Source organism: Suncus etruscus, chromosome 2, assembly GCF_024139225.1.
Source record: "Suncus etruscus isolate mSunEtr1 chromosome 2, mSunEtr1.pri.cur, whole genome shotgun sequence".
In the NCBI taxonomy this organism is placed as follows: Eukaryota; Metazoa; Chordata; class Mammalia; order Eulipotyphla; family Soricidae; genus Suncus; species Suncus etruscus.
This window is the reverse complement of record NC_064849.1, coordinates 113,969,046-113,989,396: the sequence shown is the minus strand read 5'-3', so window position 1 is coordinate 113,989,396 and position 20,351 is coordinate 113,969,046. Positions and strand designations below refer to the sequence as shown.

The following is a 20,351-nucleotide window of genomic DNA, read 5'->3' as shown; positions in this document are numbered from 1 at the left end:
ACTTGAAAAAAATTGAATGACTGCTACTTTTAGGTATCAGATGATCTTTTGTAAAAAAGGAAGAAATCCGGGGCTGGAGAGATAGCATGGAGGTAAGGCGTTTGCCTTTCATGCAGGAGGTCATCGGTTTGAATCCCCGGTGCCCCATATGGTCCCCCGTGCCTGCCAGGAGCAATTTCTGAGCCTGGAGCCAGGAATAACCCCTGAGCACTGCTGGGTGTGACCCAAGAACCACAAAAAGAAAAAAAAAAAAAAAAGGAAGAAATCCCTTTCTGTTTAGAAATAATACATAACTCGGGGCCAGAGAGATAGCATCGAGGTAAGGCGTTTGCCTTTCATGCAGAAGGTTGGTGGTTCAAATCCCGGCATCCCATATGGTCCCCTGAGCCTGCCAGGAGCGATTTCTAAGCATAGAGCCAGAGGTGTGACCCAAAAACCAAAAACCAAAAAAAAAAAAAAAAAAAAAAAAAAGAAAGAATACATAACTCCTGTCATTTAGTAAGATTTTTCATATGATTTTGGAAGGAGTTTGCAACACCTGTTTGCAAAGGAAGCAAAAAAGTTTTGCATGTTTATCTTCCCAAAATACATTTTGTTCACACTGAGTTGGACACCACGTGAAGAACATTCCATAAGAAGTTTGGAATGAATAGAACTTTCTAAAAACATTTCAGGTAACATAGTAGTAGAGAGCCAAACTTTTTTTTATTGACTTTAACCTTGGACTGCTAAAATGAGAAAATGAAGGGGTTTGTAGAAGCAAATTTCACAAAAGTAACTTTAGACTTGTTAGACCAAAATAGACATGCTTAAAAACGCACAAACATGGTTAAACTTACATTATGCTGAATTGGGGAGAAGGTGTTGGCGAGAATACTTGTTACATACAGGTTTTGCCTGTTACTTTTTGGTAAATGTGATCTTTTAGGAGTTTTCTCGCTATTTTTCTTTCAAGTTTTGCTAAGGTGTTTTTTTTTTTGTTTGTTTAGTTTTGTTTTTACCCTAGTTTGCACAAACTTGTACTTAAACCTAAGAATGGCTGTTTGCACAAATGTAGTAGATTAGTATGTAGGTCACACAGAGCATTCACTCCCAACTATTAAAAGGAAATTAGTTGTCCCTATGAGGACCAGTTTGACTGAAGATATAATGTCATTCCGCTTTCTCACTTGTAGGTAAGAAAAATGAGATCTTGGAGGTTAAATTTCTTTAAAGGGAAGTGGTGTGATGTGAAAGTGGAAAGATTTGTTAAAACCTTGACTTCTTTGTTTACTATCTGTGTATTATTGGTTATCCATCTTAGTATACTCAAAATTGTGCACTCTTTGGATGAGATATTTAGTACTGCTGGCTTTTTGATAAAATATAGCTCTAGGGATATGACTGTACCTGTTAATGAAATAGCTCTTTCAACAATGTGGCAGAATATGTGCACCGGTGAAGAGATGGATATTGGACATTATATGATATTGTATGGTTCAATCATGAACAACTCTGTAACTGTATATCTCATGATGATTCAATTAAATTTTTTTTAAAAAAAAATACTGGGACTGGAGAGAGATAACACAGTGCTAGGCCCTTTGCCTTGCATGTAGCCGATCCAGGAAGAACAGTGGTTTGATTTCCAGTATTCCTTATGGTCCCCCGTGTCTGCCAGGAGCGATTTCTGAGCGCAGAGCCAGGAGCAACTCCTGAGTGTCACTGGGTGTGACCCAAAAACAAACAAAAAAAATACTGTAACAATTTATGTCCTATTAATATATTGTATACACATATTTCATGTAAAACACATTTCATGTAAAAAAATTCTACTAAAATTTTTAATTGGCTGTATGTTTTTCTTTTATTTCAAAGTCTTTAATAAGATTCATCATTAACCTGTGAAACTTCATATACATTTATTAATCTTATTTTTCCTTTATTTTCTACTTTGTCCTATATTTCTTAAGATTACTACAATACATTATTGTCTATAATTTATGTTTCTTTTTTGTTTTGTTTTATTTTTGCTTTGGGGCCATACCCGGTGACACTCAAGGATTACTCCTGGCTATGTGCTCAGAAATCGCTCCTGGCTTGGGAGACCATGTGGAATGCTGGGGATTAAATCGAGGTTCGTCCTGGGTTAGCCTTATGCAAGGCAAATGCCCTACCACTGTGCTATCGCTTCAGCTCCTATTTTATCAGTTTCTAAATATATTTAAGCCTCTTAGATTCTATGTATAGTATTTTAGCTATATTTGTTTTCTTTTGTATATTTGAGTTTTGGTTTGTCATGTTTTCATTTCAAATTTTGACTTCATTTTGTGTGTGTGTGTGTGTGTGTGTGTGTGTGTGTGTGTGTGTGTGCCCACATCCAGTGATGTTTAGGGGTTACTCCTGTCTCTGATTCAGTAATTACTGCTGGCATTGCTTGGGAGACCAGATGGGATGTGGAGATCAAACCTGGGTTGGCTCTGTATTTGCTGTACTATTGCCCCAGCCTCTACATTTTGACTAAGTGACTTAAATTTTCTGACATTCATATTTTGTGGTGCTTTTTTGTTGTTCTATATATTTTTTTGTTTTGGGACCATACCTGGTGCTCAGGGGTTACTCCTGTCTCTGCTTCAGAAATTGTTCCTGGCAGGCTTGGGGATCCATATAGGATCCAGGATCGACCCAGGTTGGCTGTGGGCAAAGCAAATGCTCTATAGCTGTGCTATTGATCCTGCCCCTGTCTTTCTTTCCTTTTTATAGAATTTCATTAGATTGGAAGATACTGATAAGTAGGCAAATATCTGACAAATAGATATTTACCAGATGTTTCTTTTTTTTTAAAGAAATTAAATTTTGCTTTTGAAATTGTAACATGCAACAGATAATTGAATGAGCAGAATACTAAAAAATACTTTAGAGGCCAGAAAGAACTCAAAGGGTTTAGTGCATGCTTTCACATGTAGTTTGATACCTAGCACCACATGATTCCCTAAGTATCACTCAGAGTGACCTCTGCACAAAATTGAAAGTACTTCTTAGTATCCCTGGGTTTAGCTCTAAAAAACAAAAACAGGGCTGGAGAGATAGCATGGAGAGGTAAGGCATTTGCTTTGCATGCAGAAGAATGGTGGTTCGAATCCCGGCATCCCATATGGCCCCCCGAGCCTGCCAGGAGCGATTTCTGAGCGTGGAGCCAGGAATAACCCCTGAGCGCTGCCGGGTGTGACCCAAAAATAAAACGAAAACAAAAACAAGCTTTTGGTAGGTTTTTAATGTAGACAAATAGTTGAATAATAGAAAACAAGGAAGATGATGGAGGAAAGGGATAAAGTGAGGAGATCATATTAAATTAATTTGTTTTGAAGTTATATTTTCCTGATTTTGTTGGTCTGTGTAATTTAGAATATAATTTATATATGTCTTTACCTTTCTGATAGATGTCCATATATAACTTCCTTTGGGGGTGTGCATATATGTGTATACATGAGCAAGTTGTAAAACTGTTTGGCAAAAGTGTATGTTTTTGAAAAGGTTCATATTTTTATGAGACTCTTGAAGAGATCCATGAATCTTAAAAGACTGAGAATAGCTATTTGAGTGATTTCACCAGTGGGATAACTTGAGAACTTTGCCCTACATCTATCTCTACATATTTCTTTTGTTTAAAAAAAATAGCCAGTATCTGTTACAGAATGAGTCAGCCTTTACTTCTAGAGCAGTGTTTTTCAGCCTTTCTACACCTGTGGACTTATTTGTCCTGCCCATTGATCTTTGCACCGACTGTTAGAACCAAAGCAGTAGACCAACAGTTTGTAACCTTTCTCCACTGCAGACAAGTGGTTCAAGATTGCTTCTCTAGAGCATCCATTCTTCCTCAGTTTTCAACAGTTTCCTTTTATGATTTCACTAAGGATATTACTACTTAGCATATTGTTTTATCTAAGTTTAGAATGTGTCTCATTTTCCTGGTATAAATTACCATCTTTAACAACTTGTATATCTCTACTTCTTGTCCTTTCTTTGTTTTTGTTTGTTTTTTTGTTTTTGGGCCACACCCAGTGATGCTCAGAGGTCACTCCTGGCTATGTGCTCAGAAATCGTTCCTGGATGGGGGAGAGGAAGGGGGTTGAACCGCAGTCTGTCCTAGGTCAGCCTCATGTAAGGCAAATGCCCTACCACTGCACCACCGCTCCAGTCCTTCTTGTCCTTTGTTGTTGTTGTTGTTTTTTTACTACACCTGGAGGTACTCAGAGCATATTTCTTGCTCTGCTCAGAGACTGCTCATGGTGGGGCTCAGTAGACCACATGTGCTAGGGATTAAATCTAGGTCAGCTGCACACAAGGCAAGCACTCTATCCTCTCTTCTTTTGCTTCAGATCTATAGTTATGATCCTTATCTGAATATTTCTTTATCTGGCTACTCAGTAAATTTTCAGGGAGGGCCGACTCTATGCCTGTAAACAAAAATGACCTAGACTTTACCCTCCTGACAGGCATGCAAAAGATAAACTACAGTATATTAGATATATGTACAAAGTACAGTGAGACGCATAAGTAGGGAATGTGCTTCACTAGGCCTTAAAGGCTAATGAGAGTACAAAGAGTCCTCATTGGAAGACTGATAAGGCATCAAGTGTTTTGAAAACAGTATGTTCAGGCATCAACAAATAGTTTAGTATAATTGGAATCTTACAAACTGCAAGGAGAAGATGAGGCAGGGAATTTAAGAGGATGCAGTATTCATTGCTGAAATATAATACAGGTATAAAGTGTGTGTCTTGCATATGTGAGAGCCCAGTTCAATCCCCAGATCACATACGGTTTCCCAAGCTCTTCCAGGAGTGATCCTTGAGCACTACCAGCAGTGATATTTAAGTACTGCCAAGTGTGGTCCAAGCTCCACTAGACCACCTCCCCCAAAGAAGATGGAATATAACCCGAAGTTTGTATTTTAAGCAACAAACTACCTATCTCCATGTCCACACCCCCATCATCAATCAGCTTCCCCTTCTAAACTCATATTTCTTGCAGTAGAATGTTCTTGACTTCTTTGAATCATGAAGTGTCATTTTGGTCTGCTCACTACCAGGCATTTCCATACCCAAAATATTTTCAGGGCATCACATTATTAGCACTTAATTACTGAATAATTTCAAAGCTGTCATAAAATTTCCCCTTTTTATTTTTTAAAAATTAAATTCATTTCTAACCCCCATCTTTACTCTGCTGCTGACTCTTCTTTACTCTGTACTTGGTATTTTATTTCACAAAAAGGATAAATAGCCCAAATATTAATCTCTCAGGTCCACAAAATTGCAAAACTAATTCACAGCAAAGATGTTGTTCAATTAATTTTGCGGGTTTTTTGGTTTTATTTTGGGGCCCTACCCTGCGGCGCTCAGGAGTATGTACTCCTGGCTTTACACTCAGGAATCACTCCTGGCTGGCTCAGGGAACCATATGGATACCAGGGATTGTACCTGGGTTAGCCGCATACAAGGCAAACACTACCCACTGCTCCACTTCAACTTCCTAATGTTGTATTTTAATTGTGAATATAATTTGGAGGTAGGTTTGTTTTTTGTTGTTGTTGTTGTTGTTGTTTTGGGGGCCATAACCAGTAGTGCTTAGGATTTACTCCTGGCTCTACACTCAGGAATTAGTCTTGGCAGTGCTTGGGGGACCATATGGAATGCCAGGGATCTAACCCAGGTGAACAATGCAAAGCAAATACTTTATCTGCTATACTATTATTCCAGACTCAAGAATATAATGTTTTATACTGAACACCTTTTTGAAAATGATTGGTCTCCTTCTCCTGCAATTATATCTTTGTTACAATGCCAACTTGTTCATTTTACCAGATCAGCTGGCTTCCTTGAGAGGCTGTGTATGCAATGAGTCCAAAAACAATCATGTGTTGAAATGCTGATTCCATCACTTAATTAGTTTCAGTAAGGTTTTCTATTTCCTAAGTCTTATAATCACTTTTTGTGAAAAGTGGTGGAATGACCTACTTCCTGTTGTCAGGGGGAGGTAGAGGGTTGTGTTAATTTGTGTAGCCAATTGCCTGGCATGTATGAGCATGTAGGAATTGTTGGCTATGAATGTTTTACCTAGAAAACTTCTTGCTTTTTCCTTTGTGCTGTTGTTGAAGTGACCTCATGCTGCTCTTGCTTCTCTCTACCACTGAATGCTCTTCACAAACCTTCCCTACTGCCTGTCATTTACTTGCTGTTTCAATATCAACTCAGTTACCATTTCTTTGTGTTTTGGGGTCACAACTGGCAATGCTCAGGGCTTACTCCTTGCTCTGCACTCAGATCACTCCTGGCAGTGCTCAGGGGATCATATGTGGTGTTGATGATCACACCCAGATTGCCTATATGCAAGGCAAAATGTCCACCCACTGTATTATGCTCCAGCCCTCAGTGACCTTTTTCTTTGTAGTCTTTTCTGTTTCAGTTCGCATTGACCTCTTTGCTCCTTCTGAATTCCTGTAGGATCACTTACACCATTTTTGAAATGAGCCAGATTTTCTCTTTATGTTCTTTTTTATAATTTTCTAAAAAAAATTCATTTTTATATTTTAAAACTTTTAAAGTTCTATTACCTTTTCCTTAATATTCCTTTTCATTTCAGTTCACATTGATCTCTTAATTTCTTTAGGACCTCAAATCATTTTAAAAATGAGCCATATTTTTTGTCTTTTATTATGTTATTTTTTAAATTTATAAAAATTTAGTTTTTGTTTTTAAATTTTTTAAACTTATTTTTAAGTTTATTTTTGCAATTCACTTTATTGTACATTTATAAAGTTATAAATGTACATTTATAAAATTATAAATTTTTAAAGTGTTATAAGTTATAAATTTTATGGGTTTTGAGAAATGCTTAGATTGTGAAATGATCATAGTCAAACCCCTCTTTCCCAATTTCAATCTATTGTGGTATTACTGTAAAAATAATTTCCAGAGTATACATTCTGTTTCTACATATATAATTTAGGCTCTTGAACCTAGAGTCTATTATACTAATCTGTCTCTTTCATATATAGCCTAGACAGTAGATGCTTGATCATTTGAATAGGTAAAGCCATAAAATTCTGGTAAATGTGAACAAATTAAGAAGCTATTTTTTTTTATACTTATTTTTGGGGGGGTGGGGGTCACACCCAAAGGCACTCGGGTTACTCCTGTCTGAGCGCTTATAAGTCTCTTCTGGCAGGCTCAGAGGACCATATATAATGCTGGGAATCAAACCAGAGTCTGTCCGGAGTTGGTCATGGGCAAGGGAAATGCCCTACCACTATGCTATCACTCCGGCCTTATGCTCTATTATTTTTTAAGGCTGTTTTTATAGATTAAAAGCATCAACTGCAAAGGATTCCTATATAATTGCTGAAACCATTTGGAATGTTGCCAGGGTTAATAAAAATAATTTTCAATTTGTCTTTGAAAAACAAAGGAATTGTTCCTCTTATTAGTAAATTTATTTACTTTATTTAGTGTAAGAAAACCACTTATTTTTCTATCTTACTTAAAACCTGTGAAAATTTTAATGTGAAGCAAAATTTTCTTTCCTTGATTGCATTTGTTTATTATGATGTTACAAATTATTAAATGTGTATTGAGTTTTATGTTTTACCTTTTGAACATACTTAAGATACTGAACAATTCAACTAAAAATTAATGAGTAACAAAATATAAAATATAGTACTAAAGAGACAGCTTAAAGATCTGGAGCACATACCTACAAACTTTAAATGCAGGAGACCCTGGTTGAATCTACAGTGCCACATGACCCCCTAAAAACAACCAGGAGTGACCTCTGAGCATGGATCTGGGACTATACCCTGAATGCCAGATACACAAAATATATAAAGTCTTTCTGTTCTCTTGGCTTTGTTTTCTCAGCCAAAAATCAAAAATACTCTCAAAAATCAAAGGTCAGTGAAAACAAGTTATACTTGATTAAATGTGGGGCTAATATAGATAAGTGCATTATTTGCATTCACCCTTTGCTCTTTTGGATTATTAATCACCAAAAAGGGAAAAATACTATTCAGATTTGCATCCCGTTCAATACTTTATTTCCAAATAAGGTGAATTGAATTTAATTATGTGTGTCTTTTTTTCCCTTCCTCAACAGCTTCCATGCCTATGGCTTGTCTAAATTTGGGCCAGATAGATCCATTTAAGAGAGGCTTTTTCTGTAATGACAACAGCATCCGGTATCGATACCATGACAGTACGGTCACAACTACTATGCTCAGCCTAGTGGGGCTTAGCTTGCCCTTATCCTCTGTAAGTAAATTAATAAGTAGGTTGTGATGGATTTGTTGTGCTGAAAGTTAGATGAAACTGATAAGAGTTGGGGTGTAGGGGGTAAATGCAGTACTTTTTCTTTAAAACCACTATTGATATTGTTGAATGATTGCTTGAGAAATTTACCCATGGTTTAAATCCCAGGATACATGTTCTCCATGTTAAAGTGGAATATCACCTAAAGCAATGTGATTTAATCCTAAGGAATTAGAGAAAGATTATTTTAGACTGACAAAATTCAAATAACTTGGACTAACTAACTCCTTTAAGTACACAAGTAATGAAACAAACCCACATTCAAACCTGACAAATTTATTTATGACAGAGCTGAAGTTGTTTGTATTATCATATTATTAAGTAGAAATTGAGGTCATAAAGAGATAAGCTTATTTATTTTGAGAAAAATTTCAGAAAGAATATACTTTGCAAAATAAAATTCACAATATAGCAAAATGATATCACTACTCTAAAAATTGTAGTCATTTAGAAAGTTTTAAAGATTATACTTGGTTTTGTGTTTTCAGTTTCATTAAAATTTCCTTCTATGTTAAATTTATAGAGTATAAGAGTGGCACTTTAGATAGTGTGATTACTTCCTTTATTTGTGGCACTAGCTGACCTTTGACCTATTACTTTTAGGTGACTTAGAAGAAAGGAGCAGAATTCAGATTACCTTCTGATTGTTTTAAGTGTATAGCAGGTCATGCCTTACTTCTTGGATCATCCATCTTTTGCCAGTTGGCTTTCTCAGATATATAAACAATATTATCCTAGCAAACTAACTAGCCTTGTTCCTTAATAGGACAAAGTTAGTCTTTCTTCCCCTGTTTTGTTTTCAAATTGTCTAAGAATAATAACCTACTTTTAGAATATTCTGCTTCATGTTCTACTTCATTTTGTCATTGGCTAACGTATTCTTTGATGATCATTAGCAAAAGTTGGTGGGGCTTAAATTTTATTTTGTTTCAAGATATAGCAAATATTTTATTTATGGCCTACAACTTTGAAATTGCCTTTTACAGGATAAAAGGGGAGGGTTAATTGGGATTATGTTTAGGCAGTGGATATTTTCAGAAAGAATATTTTCTATTGTAACTGGTAATTTCTGTATTTGCATCAGGCAAAGTATAATATATATATTAGGCAGTGGGCTGGAAAGCTTTGGATACTTTCACTTAGATGATGATTGATAGTGCTATAATTGTACAAGATATTTGTCATAGCTCTTATCTTGAATAGTTGTTGCCAGATACAGAGTTTTTGTTGTTCTTTTTTTTTTTTTTAATCCCTTTGTTTGAAGAGGTAATTGCTTGAGGATCTAAATTGTCTTGTCTTGTTATCTTTTTTTTAACGGGTTTTATTCTGGGACTGGAGTGCTAGTTTATTGCAGATTGTTTGCCTTGCATGCTACTGATATAATTTTGATCCCTAGCACCTCATCTGGCCCCTGAGCTTCACTTGGAGTGAGCCCTGAATACAGAACCAGGAGTAATTCAAGACACTTCTGGGTGTGTCCCCAAAGGAAAAACAAAACAAAAATGTTTAATACTAAAAATAAAATGCATATTCATTTACCAATGTAAGAATCTATGATAAAGAAACATGGGAGCCAGAATAATAGTACAGCAGGTAACATGTTTGCCTTGCATGTGGTTATCCTGGATTCGATTCCCAGCATCTCATGTGGTCCCTTAAGCACACTGCCAGGAGTGATTGCTGAGTACAGAGCCATGAGTAACCTCTGAATACCGCCAGTTGCAAAAATGAATAAAATCACTTTAGTTCTGGTACATGAAGAAAACGACTTTTAATATTTTCAAATTATTTTCCTTCATTGGACAGGTTTTCAAATCATTCTGAGTACATTATAAAATTAGTTTGTGCCTTTTTTTTTGGTTTTGTTTTTTTTTTTTTTGTTTTTTGTTTTTTTGTTTTTTCGGGCCACACCGTTTGATGCTCAGGGGTTACTCCTGGCTAAGCACTCAGAAATTGCCCCTGGCTTGGGGGGACCATATGGGATGCCGGGGTCCTTTCCTTGGCTAGCGCTTGCAAGGCAGACACCTTACCTCTAGCGCCACTTCGCCAGCCCCATGGAAATACATTTTAATGCAATTTTTTTATATTAAAAGAAGTATCTGGTCAATTTCTGGGCTTTAAATGTACTATGGTATAGTTTGAAGGTATTTTTTTCTTTTTGTAAATTCTTAGGATAGTTTGCTTTCAATAGTTGATAAAATGAAATTTGTTTTCTATAAGATAAATTATAATTTTTACAAAATAGTGGATTCTTTAATGATGTGCTGTAATCACAGATTTTTTTTAAGTCATTCATATTACCTTTGAAAATAGTAATATATGGGTTTGGTGAATTAAATATACTTTTGAAGTAAAATAAGTGTATTTAAAGAAATTTACTTAATGTGAGGGGAGAGAATGAGAGGTGTGCTTTAAAGAACATCAGCTTTTCCAGAATTAATAAAAGCCTAAACATTTTTATACATACATTTTCATAGAGCATTTGAGAATATATTTATAGGTTAAAATTATACTGGATTAACTTGAAGAAAAAAATCACATAAATATTGAGTTTATACTATAATAAGAAAAAACTGAATCTGTAAATTTTTTATTAGTCATGCTTATTGAATACCAATTATTTTTCTAAATGTTATATGTTCTTTTAAAGAAACCAATTTTATGCTAAAAATACCTTCTCATTAAAATCTTAAAGTTTCAGAGGCCAGAGATAGTACTAGAACTAAAGCATTTGCATTGCATGAGACCCCTAATTTGATCCCTGATGCTACATATTTTCCACTGGAAAATATGAGTTGGGTGTAGCCCCCTTCCTTCTACCCACTACCCTGTGTGACCCTAAAAGCAAAAGCCCCAAAGTTTCAGAGCATTGTATGAAATGCTTTTGCCAAGGTTACTACCCTATTTACTGAGTATAACTCTATTAAAATTGTAGATGATATGTTAGTAGCTCATTTAATTGGTATAATTAAAATAAATTAATTGATAATTTTAATTTCTCTACCCCTATCTTGATAAGTGTGCAGGATTTGAATGGATTAAATGTTTCTCCATGACTTTTGAGGAGTCCTAAAATATTATTTTACTAAATGAATTTTATCAGTGAATAAAACATATGAAAATGAAACTATAATGTTAATTTTGTGGGAATCAGAGAGATAAAACAATGGGTAAGATACTTGCCTTATACTTGGCTGAACATAGTTTGATCCCCAGAACTTCATATGGTCCCCACCAGGAGTGATCCCTGAACACAGAACCAGAAATAGGGCTTGACCATGGCTGGTGAGATCCAAAACCAAAAAAGAAAAAAAAATCATTTGACTACTGTCTGAAATAGTCTCTGTGGCAGACTATTAAATTTCTGTTAGACTCAACATCCACCTACACTTTCTCAAGAAGTGATATTGAGCATTAGTTGGCAGCATAAACATATAAAATGTATTTTTAATTAATTTTTTATTTTGTTTTTTGGGCCTCACCCAGTGACACTCAGGAGTTACTCCTGGCTATGCATGCAGAAATTGCTCCTGGCTTGGGGGACATTATGGGATGCCGGGGGATCTAACCGAGGACCATCCTGGGTCAGCTGCTTGCAAGGCAAACATCCTACCTCTGCACTATTGCTCCAGCCCCTATAAATGTCTTTTGGTGGATATAATGAGAGTACTCTGCAGTTTTGAAGGAATATATTAAAAAGCCAGATTTCTCTCTTTTTCCATTTTTTTCCTAATATTTTGTAAATCAGCCCAGGTACTTTTTCTTTTGTAAAACTTTTAACCACTACATCAGATATTAGCACATTTTTATCTGTTTTTCAGTTTTGCATCAGAGTTTGGAAGCAGAGTTTTGGTATAGCTTATTTGGGAATATCATCTGCATTATTTAGATAAAAGTAAAGGGGGATCTGGGAGATAATAATAGTGATTACTGGCATATAGTCTCCTAGCTTCACTCTGTGAAATCATGGAGAGTTGGTGCCCCAGAGGACTTGAGTATCACTTGGGTGACCCAGGACCCTGGCACATTTTTGTGCTGACTCTTTGGGCCCACTGGCCTGGCTGGTCAAGAAGTTCTGGGTCTCTTTAACACTTTAAAAGTGTTTGTGTTAAGGTCATGACTTTTTATTGATGAATTCTATTTCAGAGACCAAAGAGAGCTCAAAGGGCTAAAGTGTTTATTTGGCATGTGGAAGCCTCAAGTTTGATCCCCAGTATTGCATCTGGTACCCTGAGTTTTGCTTGATTGAAACTTGAGCACTATTGGATGGGACCTCAGCCTTCCCCCTCCAATAAAAGAAAACAAAGAAAAGCAAAAATGCTATTTTGAAAACTCTATCTGGGGATAGATATTATGTATTTTACTTTTTCTAAATCCTAAGGAATTGGCTGAGACAATGACATTTTTTTTTAAATTGTAATTAAAATGCTTGCACCTTGGGTTTGACAGTGAGTTTTAAAGATAATGATGCTAAAATCATGATCCATTAAAGGAATAATTTTTAGATTGGTCTTTATTTAAAAAAATGTTTGTGGTCAGTACTTTGACAGTTCTCAGAGGACCATATATGGTGCCAGGGATCAAACCTAGGTCACTGCTTGCAAGGCAAGTGCTTTACCTGCTGTACTGTATCTCCTTTCGTTAATTTTTTTTCTCTGAGAATGAAAAATTGAGCTGTAATCTTGAGGAAAATATTTATAAGCAAGATCTCTTAAACTCAAACACAATTTAAAACTGGAAAACAGTTGAACAGACCTATCATAGAAGAAGAGCCATAGATGACAAATAGATGTATTGGAAAATGCTAAATATTATATTAGGGAACTGAATGAAACAATGAATTACCACAGTTCACCTAAAAAAAAGACTAAAATCTAAGACATTGGCAGTACTAAGTGTGGAGATGATGTAGATTAATGAGAATTTTCATAGATTGTTGGTGGGAATATAAAGTTGGTATAGCAACTTTGGAAAATGCCTCGGCAGTTTCTTGCTAAACTAAACATAGTTGTAATGTGATTTGACAATCCTATTCCTAAGTATATACCTGAAGGAATTGGAAGATGATATTTATACATAACTTGCACATGAATGTTCACAGCTTTATTGCTGAAATTTGGCAGCTTGAGAATTCTTTTCACAGGGAGATAAAGAAATTGATGTATATCCATGTAATGGAATCTTACTCAGTGCTAAAACATATGAACTACCAAATCATGGATATACATGGAAGAATCTCAGTTGCATAATCCTAAGTGAATGAAGACCATTAGAAAAGATTACATACTTTATGGTTTCATCCATAGACATTCTGGTGCAGTGCTAGAAGCTCTTTGCAGTGCTGGTGCTTAGGATCCATCCTGAGTCTCCAGCATGTAGAGCATCTGCACTTGCCCTTTGATCTGTCTCCCCATTGTTCTAGAGTTGAGATGTTTAACTCCATGTATCTACCTTTGCCCAAGTATTCACATTTTCTTTAGTTAGTCCTTTTCTTCAATGTGGAAGAAGTAGTCCTATAGATGGAATAAGGTCTGTGAGTTTCTTTGTGGTTTGGTTTACTTAGTTGGAAGTTATCAATGTTGAGTTTATGAGGTGAAAGTAGGGAAAGAGTGTTATTGCATCCATCCAAGTATAGTGAAACTTGTCTGCCTAGTTTAACTTAATCTAATGGAAAAATTTCTGGATCTTGTTAATAGAGTTTTTAAGAGTGAGAATTTGAATTTGAATCTCTTTCTCAGTTTCATTCCCATCTAAGAGTAGCTTATTTAAAATACTTAAAAAAAGTTGTAAAAATAATTTTATTTAAAAATGTTAAGCACTGTGATAAACTATTAGTGATAGAGTTCATGCATATAACATTCTAACACCAAAAATTAATTTATATATAGCACTTGTAAAATTCCTGTGTACCACTCTCCCAATAATAGTTGACATAATTATAGTAAAACTATTAGTTTGTTAACTAAAATCAGACTATATTCATATTTCATTAGTTTTATTTTATTTTAAATTGCCATATTTTTGTACCTGGCAGTGGTTGGGGGCCTGAAGATACAAAGCTTGAGCACCTTAGAATTTTTCAAGGATGAACTAAACTGTAGTGCTGGAGGTTGTGAGGGAGGAAGGTTAACATAGTATAGAGATCAAACCCAGGGTCTGTAGGCCTTATACTCTATCACTTGAGCTACATCCTGGTACTGGATTTTTATGTCTTTTGTCGTGTTCTCCTATTTAAATTAATCAGTCAGGCAGTGCACGCTTTTCCTGTGTACTTCATTCTATCAGATTCAGCATATGTAAATATTCATGTGGTCATTATTACAGTCAGGAATCAGAATGCTCCCAGGCAGACTTTTTCATAATTTCTACAGTTATGCTTTCTTCCAATAGCCTAATGTGTTTATCTCCTTCTCAAATGTAAGACTTTGAGATCTCACTTTAAAAATATAAAGACTTCTTAGTCCAGCTTTTTCATTTTTTATTTGGGCATTAGAAATAGAATGTGATGGCTGAGATAGTTCACAAATTCACATCTCTAACGGAAACTTTGGGAGTGTTATTGTGCCATGAGAGTTTTTTTTTTTTAACTTTTTGGATATTAGGATATAGCACCTACTATCTGTGAGACAAGATTTTATAGGCTTATACCTACTACTATTCCCCCGGAAACAGTGTGTCGCCTCGTGGTTTACTTCTTGTGAACTCCATACATGATTTCCGCTCTCCCAGGCACATAATAAGTGTGGTTTTTTTTGGGAGGTGGGGCAAGGGTGGGTATGAGGCCCTCCCAAGCCATGGGTCACAGAAGCTACTCCTAGTGGTACTTAGCCACTTGACTAGCTATTTCAGTACTAGAGGCCCCCTGGGCCACGTTACTCAGGGGGCGTTTAGGGCCCACCATTGTGGTACTTGGGCGGCAATTTGGTCTATGTCTGGTGATGATGGGGACTGTCACATGGTGTCTGATTAGTTTTATAGCCACATAACAGAATCTTGTTCTTAAATAAAAAGACAGATAATAAATCTTTGGTACACCATAGATGATCTTTAAAACTATAATTTCAGGGGCCGGAGAGATAGCATGGAGGTAAGGCATTTGCCTTTCATGCAGAAAGACGGTGGTTCGAACCCCGGCATCCCATATGGTCCCCTGTGCCTGCCAGGGGCGATTTCTGAGCATAGAGCCAGGATTACCCCTAAGCGCTGTCGGGTGTGACCCCCCCCTCAAAAAAAAAAACCTTTATAATTTCCTTTATAATTTCAGAAGAATTCCTATCAAACATAAGAATTTAGAGCATAATTTTTTAGTTTTGCTGAATAGTCCACCACCTATCTCTTAATATATTCGTTAGGTTTTATATTATGTTTTTAATATCTATATGTGTAAGAGGTTAAAGATGATTTCGTGTGACCATGTTCTTTTTCTGATAAAAGACTAGATACCTGTGATATTAGGTTTGTGGAAGCAATGAATCACCACATCACATATTTGCTTTTGGGCCATTATAAATATTCACTGGTAGAATATCCGGTGCTTTATTATTTGTATGTGAATATGAGTTAAATATACAGAGAAATTTATATTATTTGGTTTTTGAGCCATCCCTGGTAGTACTTGGGGCCTCTTTTTGGCCATGGAACAGGGTTATGCATGTTGGGGATTGAACCTAGGGTTCCAAATGCCTATATAGTGGCTATATGAGCTCTCTTCCTGTTTCCAGGAATCTCATGAACCAGGTTGATATGATCAGCCCATGGGTATAGTAATAAGTAAAGTGTGGTGCAGAAGGGGCCAGCCATTTTAGAAAAAAACAGTGGTGGTTTCTTAAAAAGTTAAATATAGACCATATAATCCAGCCATTCCACTGATACTTACTCATTAGAAATGAAAAATATATGTGTACCAGAGACATATATTGTCTGTAATAGCATTATGCATAATAGATAAAAATTAGAAACTACCTAGATGTCCTTTAACTGGTGAACCAATAAGCAAAATTGTAGTATACAATTTTGTAGTGAGTTATTATTTAGCAATAAAATAGAAAAATTACCTGTTACAACATGAATTTATGTTCATAAACATTAATGTAAGCAAGTGATGTAAACCTCTTATAATAAACCATATATTGCTAACTCCAATATAAAATGTTCAGAAACAAAATCTTTGTAGCTGAAGAAAACAGGTCAGTGGTAGTGGCAGTGGGAATAAGTATTGAAAACATGACTGGTGGTAATTTCTTTCTTTCTTTTTTTTTTTTCATTTTTGGTTTTTGGGCCATACCCAGTGACACTCAGAGGTTACTTCTGGCTATGCGCTCAAAAATTACTCCTGGCTTGGGGGACCTTATGGGATGCTGGGGGATCAACCCCGGGGTCTTCCTAGGCTAGTACGCACGAGGCAGACGCTTTGCCACTTGCACCAGTGCTCATGCCCCCTGGTGGTAATTTCTTGGGTAATGAAAGTATTCTAAAACCAGAATGTGATATATCTTACATATATGCAGATAAGATGACATATATCTCATGATTGAATTATGTATGTCATATGAAAATTTTATGGTATGTAAATATGTGTTAAAAGGAATCAATGGAAGTTTTAAGGAAACACTGACAAATGTATGAAAAGGGAATGTTTTAGATAGCCAGTCTTTCATATAAAATAAAAGGCATTTGATTAGAATTGATAAAAGAGCAAAACACTTCACTTTTGCCTAGAAATCAAGAGTAAAAGTTAGAGAGTGGACCGAAGTGATAGTACAGTGGGTAAGGTGTTTGCCTTACACACAGTTGACCTGAGTTCTATCCCCAGCATCCCATATAGTCCCTGAAGCTTGCCAGGAGTTATTACTGAGTGTAGAGCCAGGAGAACTCCTGAGCACTGCTGGGTGTGATCCCAAAACCAAAAAAAAATTTGAAGAGAGGGTTCAGGGATGTGTCTCAGTGGAAGAATGCTGCCTTATAAACACGAGGCTGAGTTTGATCCCTGACGTCCGTTGCTGAGCATGATCCCTGGGCACTCAAGGTTTTATTGCCTCTATGCGGACTCTATACTACAGCAGTGATAATGAGGTAAGGGTGAAAAGAATTAAAGGGGTTTCATGTTTTACTTAAATGTTACACTTCTCTATACTTTTGTACACTGTGGCTATACATTAAGCAGATCAAAATAGCCTTTTTAGAACAGTTTTTCAAGAATATGTGTGTGTATGTTAGTGTATGTGTGTGTTTTTTGCCTTACAATTCCACAAAAAATATAGTAGGAGGAAATAGAAGTGTAAAATGATGCTTGGTACTTGGAAATGTTTGCTGTAGTGGTATTGCTACCAATAAAAAGTTGGTAGTAAACCAAATGTTATCAAAGAAAGGGTGATAATTAACAATTGCTTTTGTTATAGTTCTCTTGGTACAAGGATTATAGTTCCTTTCTGACTTAAGTAATATTGGGTTTTGTTGAAAAGATATGAGGAACTCTAATAACCCTCAAACAGTAAGATCAGTGAGGTCGTTTGGCAGTGGAGCATAGTGCTGCAATCTTAATTTCTCACTTTCGAGATTAGACTGCCTTTTTTTTTTTTTTTTTTTTGCAGGCCTGCTTATTTCTCAGCCTTTTCATAAGTCTTTATTTTATATGGCCCAGCTGTTTGGGCCAGCTTTGATCAAGCCAATCTTTGTTCCAATTCTAAAACAGGTTCCAATTCCCAGAGCAGGACTCTGGACCAGCTCATCTTTTTGAAGACTAAGTGGATTCGTGATTGGCCTTCTCCCCAACCTCTTTGTGGCAACCTACATTCAGCTTTAGTTAACTAATAAAAATGATTTAGCATTGGGCAATGGTATTAGTGTAATACCAAATCTCAACTACTTTGTTTTTGTGTTTGGGTCACACCCAGCAATGCTTAAGGGTTACTCTTGGATCTGCACTCAGGTATAATTCCTGATAGTGTTCAGGGGACCATATGGAATGCTGGGAATCAAACTCAGGTTAGTAATGTGCAGGGCAAGCACCCTACCCATTATGCTCTTCCTCTGGCCTCTATCTCATGCACTTTTATGAGAAATCACAAAATTCTGATTTCTCAACTTAAAAAAATACTTTCAGTGGTACATTCTCTTTCACTCAAGCCCTCCAAGGAACAGCATACATTTGTGGTAGGTTAATGGTGATTTTCTAATCATGTTTTACTAAAACCCTGTCGTCTGGATTCCATCCCAGGTCAAGCTATTGGAAAACCCTTAGTCACTGTATCCAGTGGTCATTTCCTCAAATGCTCTCTCTGCACTTGGCTTCAGTGACATTACTCTCCCCTGCTTCCCTCTGCTCACAGATCTGCTTCAAAAGATTCCTTGCTCTGTTTGTCCTTTCATTTTATTGCTGTATGCTTTATCCTCACCTATTGCTTTATAATCTTCCACACAATTTCTTAGGCCTCTGTGACTTCAGATATTCTTCCATAACTCCATATTGCCACCTCTATGTCAGACACCTGCTGAGATTCTGACTCCATACCTACTAGCTTTTTGAGTATTACACATTACATCTACCACTTTTTTTTTGGGCCACACCTAGTGGCACTCAATAGACCAAATGGAATGCTGGGGATCAAATTGGGGTCCATCCTGGTGGGCTGTGTGCAAAGCAAATGCCCTGCTGCTATGCTATCACTCTGGCCCCTCTCTTTTTTTAACCCTCATAGCTCTTGGTACCTCTGTTTTATTTTCTGAAATATAATTTTACATTTTTGTAATATAAACAATATTTGGTACAAATATTTGTACTTTGGTACAAACTTTGGCAAAAATAGAATTCCTTGCTCAATTGATTCATATAGAATTTGCTCTTTAATACTCCTATTTTGTAAAACTTCTCTTGTTTGGGGTTTTACTTTTTTCTCTCTTATCCTAAAATTTATTCACAAGCCTTTTTTCTAAATATATGATTAACTTCTTTAGCATTTTTGTGGTTAAAGGAAAAATTCTTAGTCGGTATGCCTATTAAGAACATGTAAAAATATATTTGTGACTATCAGCATGATTTTTTTTTCTAAGAAAAAGGAAGTTTTGGACACAGGGTTTTGGACAATGTGTGTTGTTTCTGAACTGAAAGTCTTTCTTTGTTCCAAAAGAAGGAAATGATCATTTTAAAAACTCAGTTCATAAATAATTCAATATAGTTACTAGCAGTTTCATTTTTCTTATAAGTAAAATGAACTTTTGAACTGGTGATTTGTTGTAAATATTAAGTAGATTTTCTCTTTGGTTTACATTTGGTTGAAATTGAATGCTTAGTTTCTGTACATGGCAGGCAACAATGAAAATCATAGCTCTGAGTATTCACTTCCATAGTACGTTATGAAAAGTGCAAATAATTTGTGTTACAGCCTTTTATTTGTGTTCAAATATTTGGCTTATTTCATCCCCTTACACTGAAAGAAAACATTTTGTGAATCAGGACAGTCTGAATTCAGCTAAGAGATGTAGAGAGTTAGCAGAGGCAGTTCTAGTGTAACTTAAAAGACTGGAGCTAGAGAGGTTTTCAAGAAGTAGGACACTTGCCTTGCACATGTCTGACCCTGGTTCTATCCCTGGTCCCTCAGCAGTGCTCAGGAGTGATCTCTGAGCACAGAGTTCAGAGTGAGCCCTGAGCACCACCAGATGTGGACCTAAAACCTTCCCTCACCAATACAGCATTAACAGAGTATAACTTTGAGAACTTTGTAACCATCTTAAAGACCTCTAATATGTTGGCAGTTGACAAAGTCCTAAATTGTGATTCATGTTTTCAGAGTCTATAATTTTACACTCTATATGAACAGCACGAAAATAAATTTATAAATAAAGATATGCTTCATTTCATTTTTCTCCTTTAAATGGAACAGATTTGTTATGTGTTGTAACTATGCTCAGGCCAAACACTCGATTATTAGTGACCTTAAAGATCTTAGTGGAACTAATGAGAACTGTAAGCAAACCTTGGTACTTCAGGAGGACACTTGAAGTGCTGAG

General features: G+C 36.1%; 1 protein-coding gene across 2 annotated transcripts in view; it reads left to right on the top strand.

The window, feature by feature from the left end:
- Window positions 1-20,351, top strand: part of PLPP1 (phospholipid phosphatase 1) — a 73,987-nt gene that overhangs the window by 27,264 nt on the left and 26,372 nt on the right. Inside the window, exon 2 of one of the 2 annotated variants that reach the window (XM_049768129.1) lies at window positions 8,134-8,288. The exons of the other annotated variant lie outside the window; for it this stretch is intronic. Coding sequence (XP_049624086.1) covers window positions 8,134-8,288 — 155 coding nt within the window. The remainder of the gene's footprint in view (window positions 1-8,133; window positions 8,289-20,351) is intronic. 2 annotated transcript variants of the gene reach the window in all.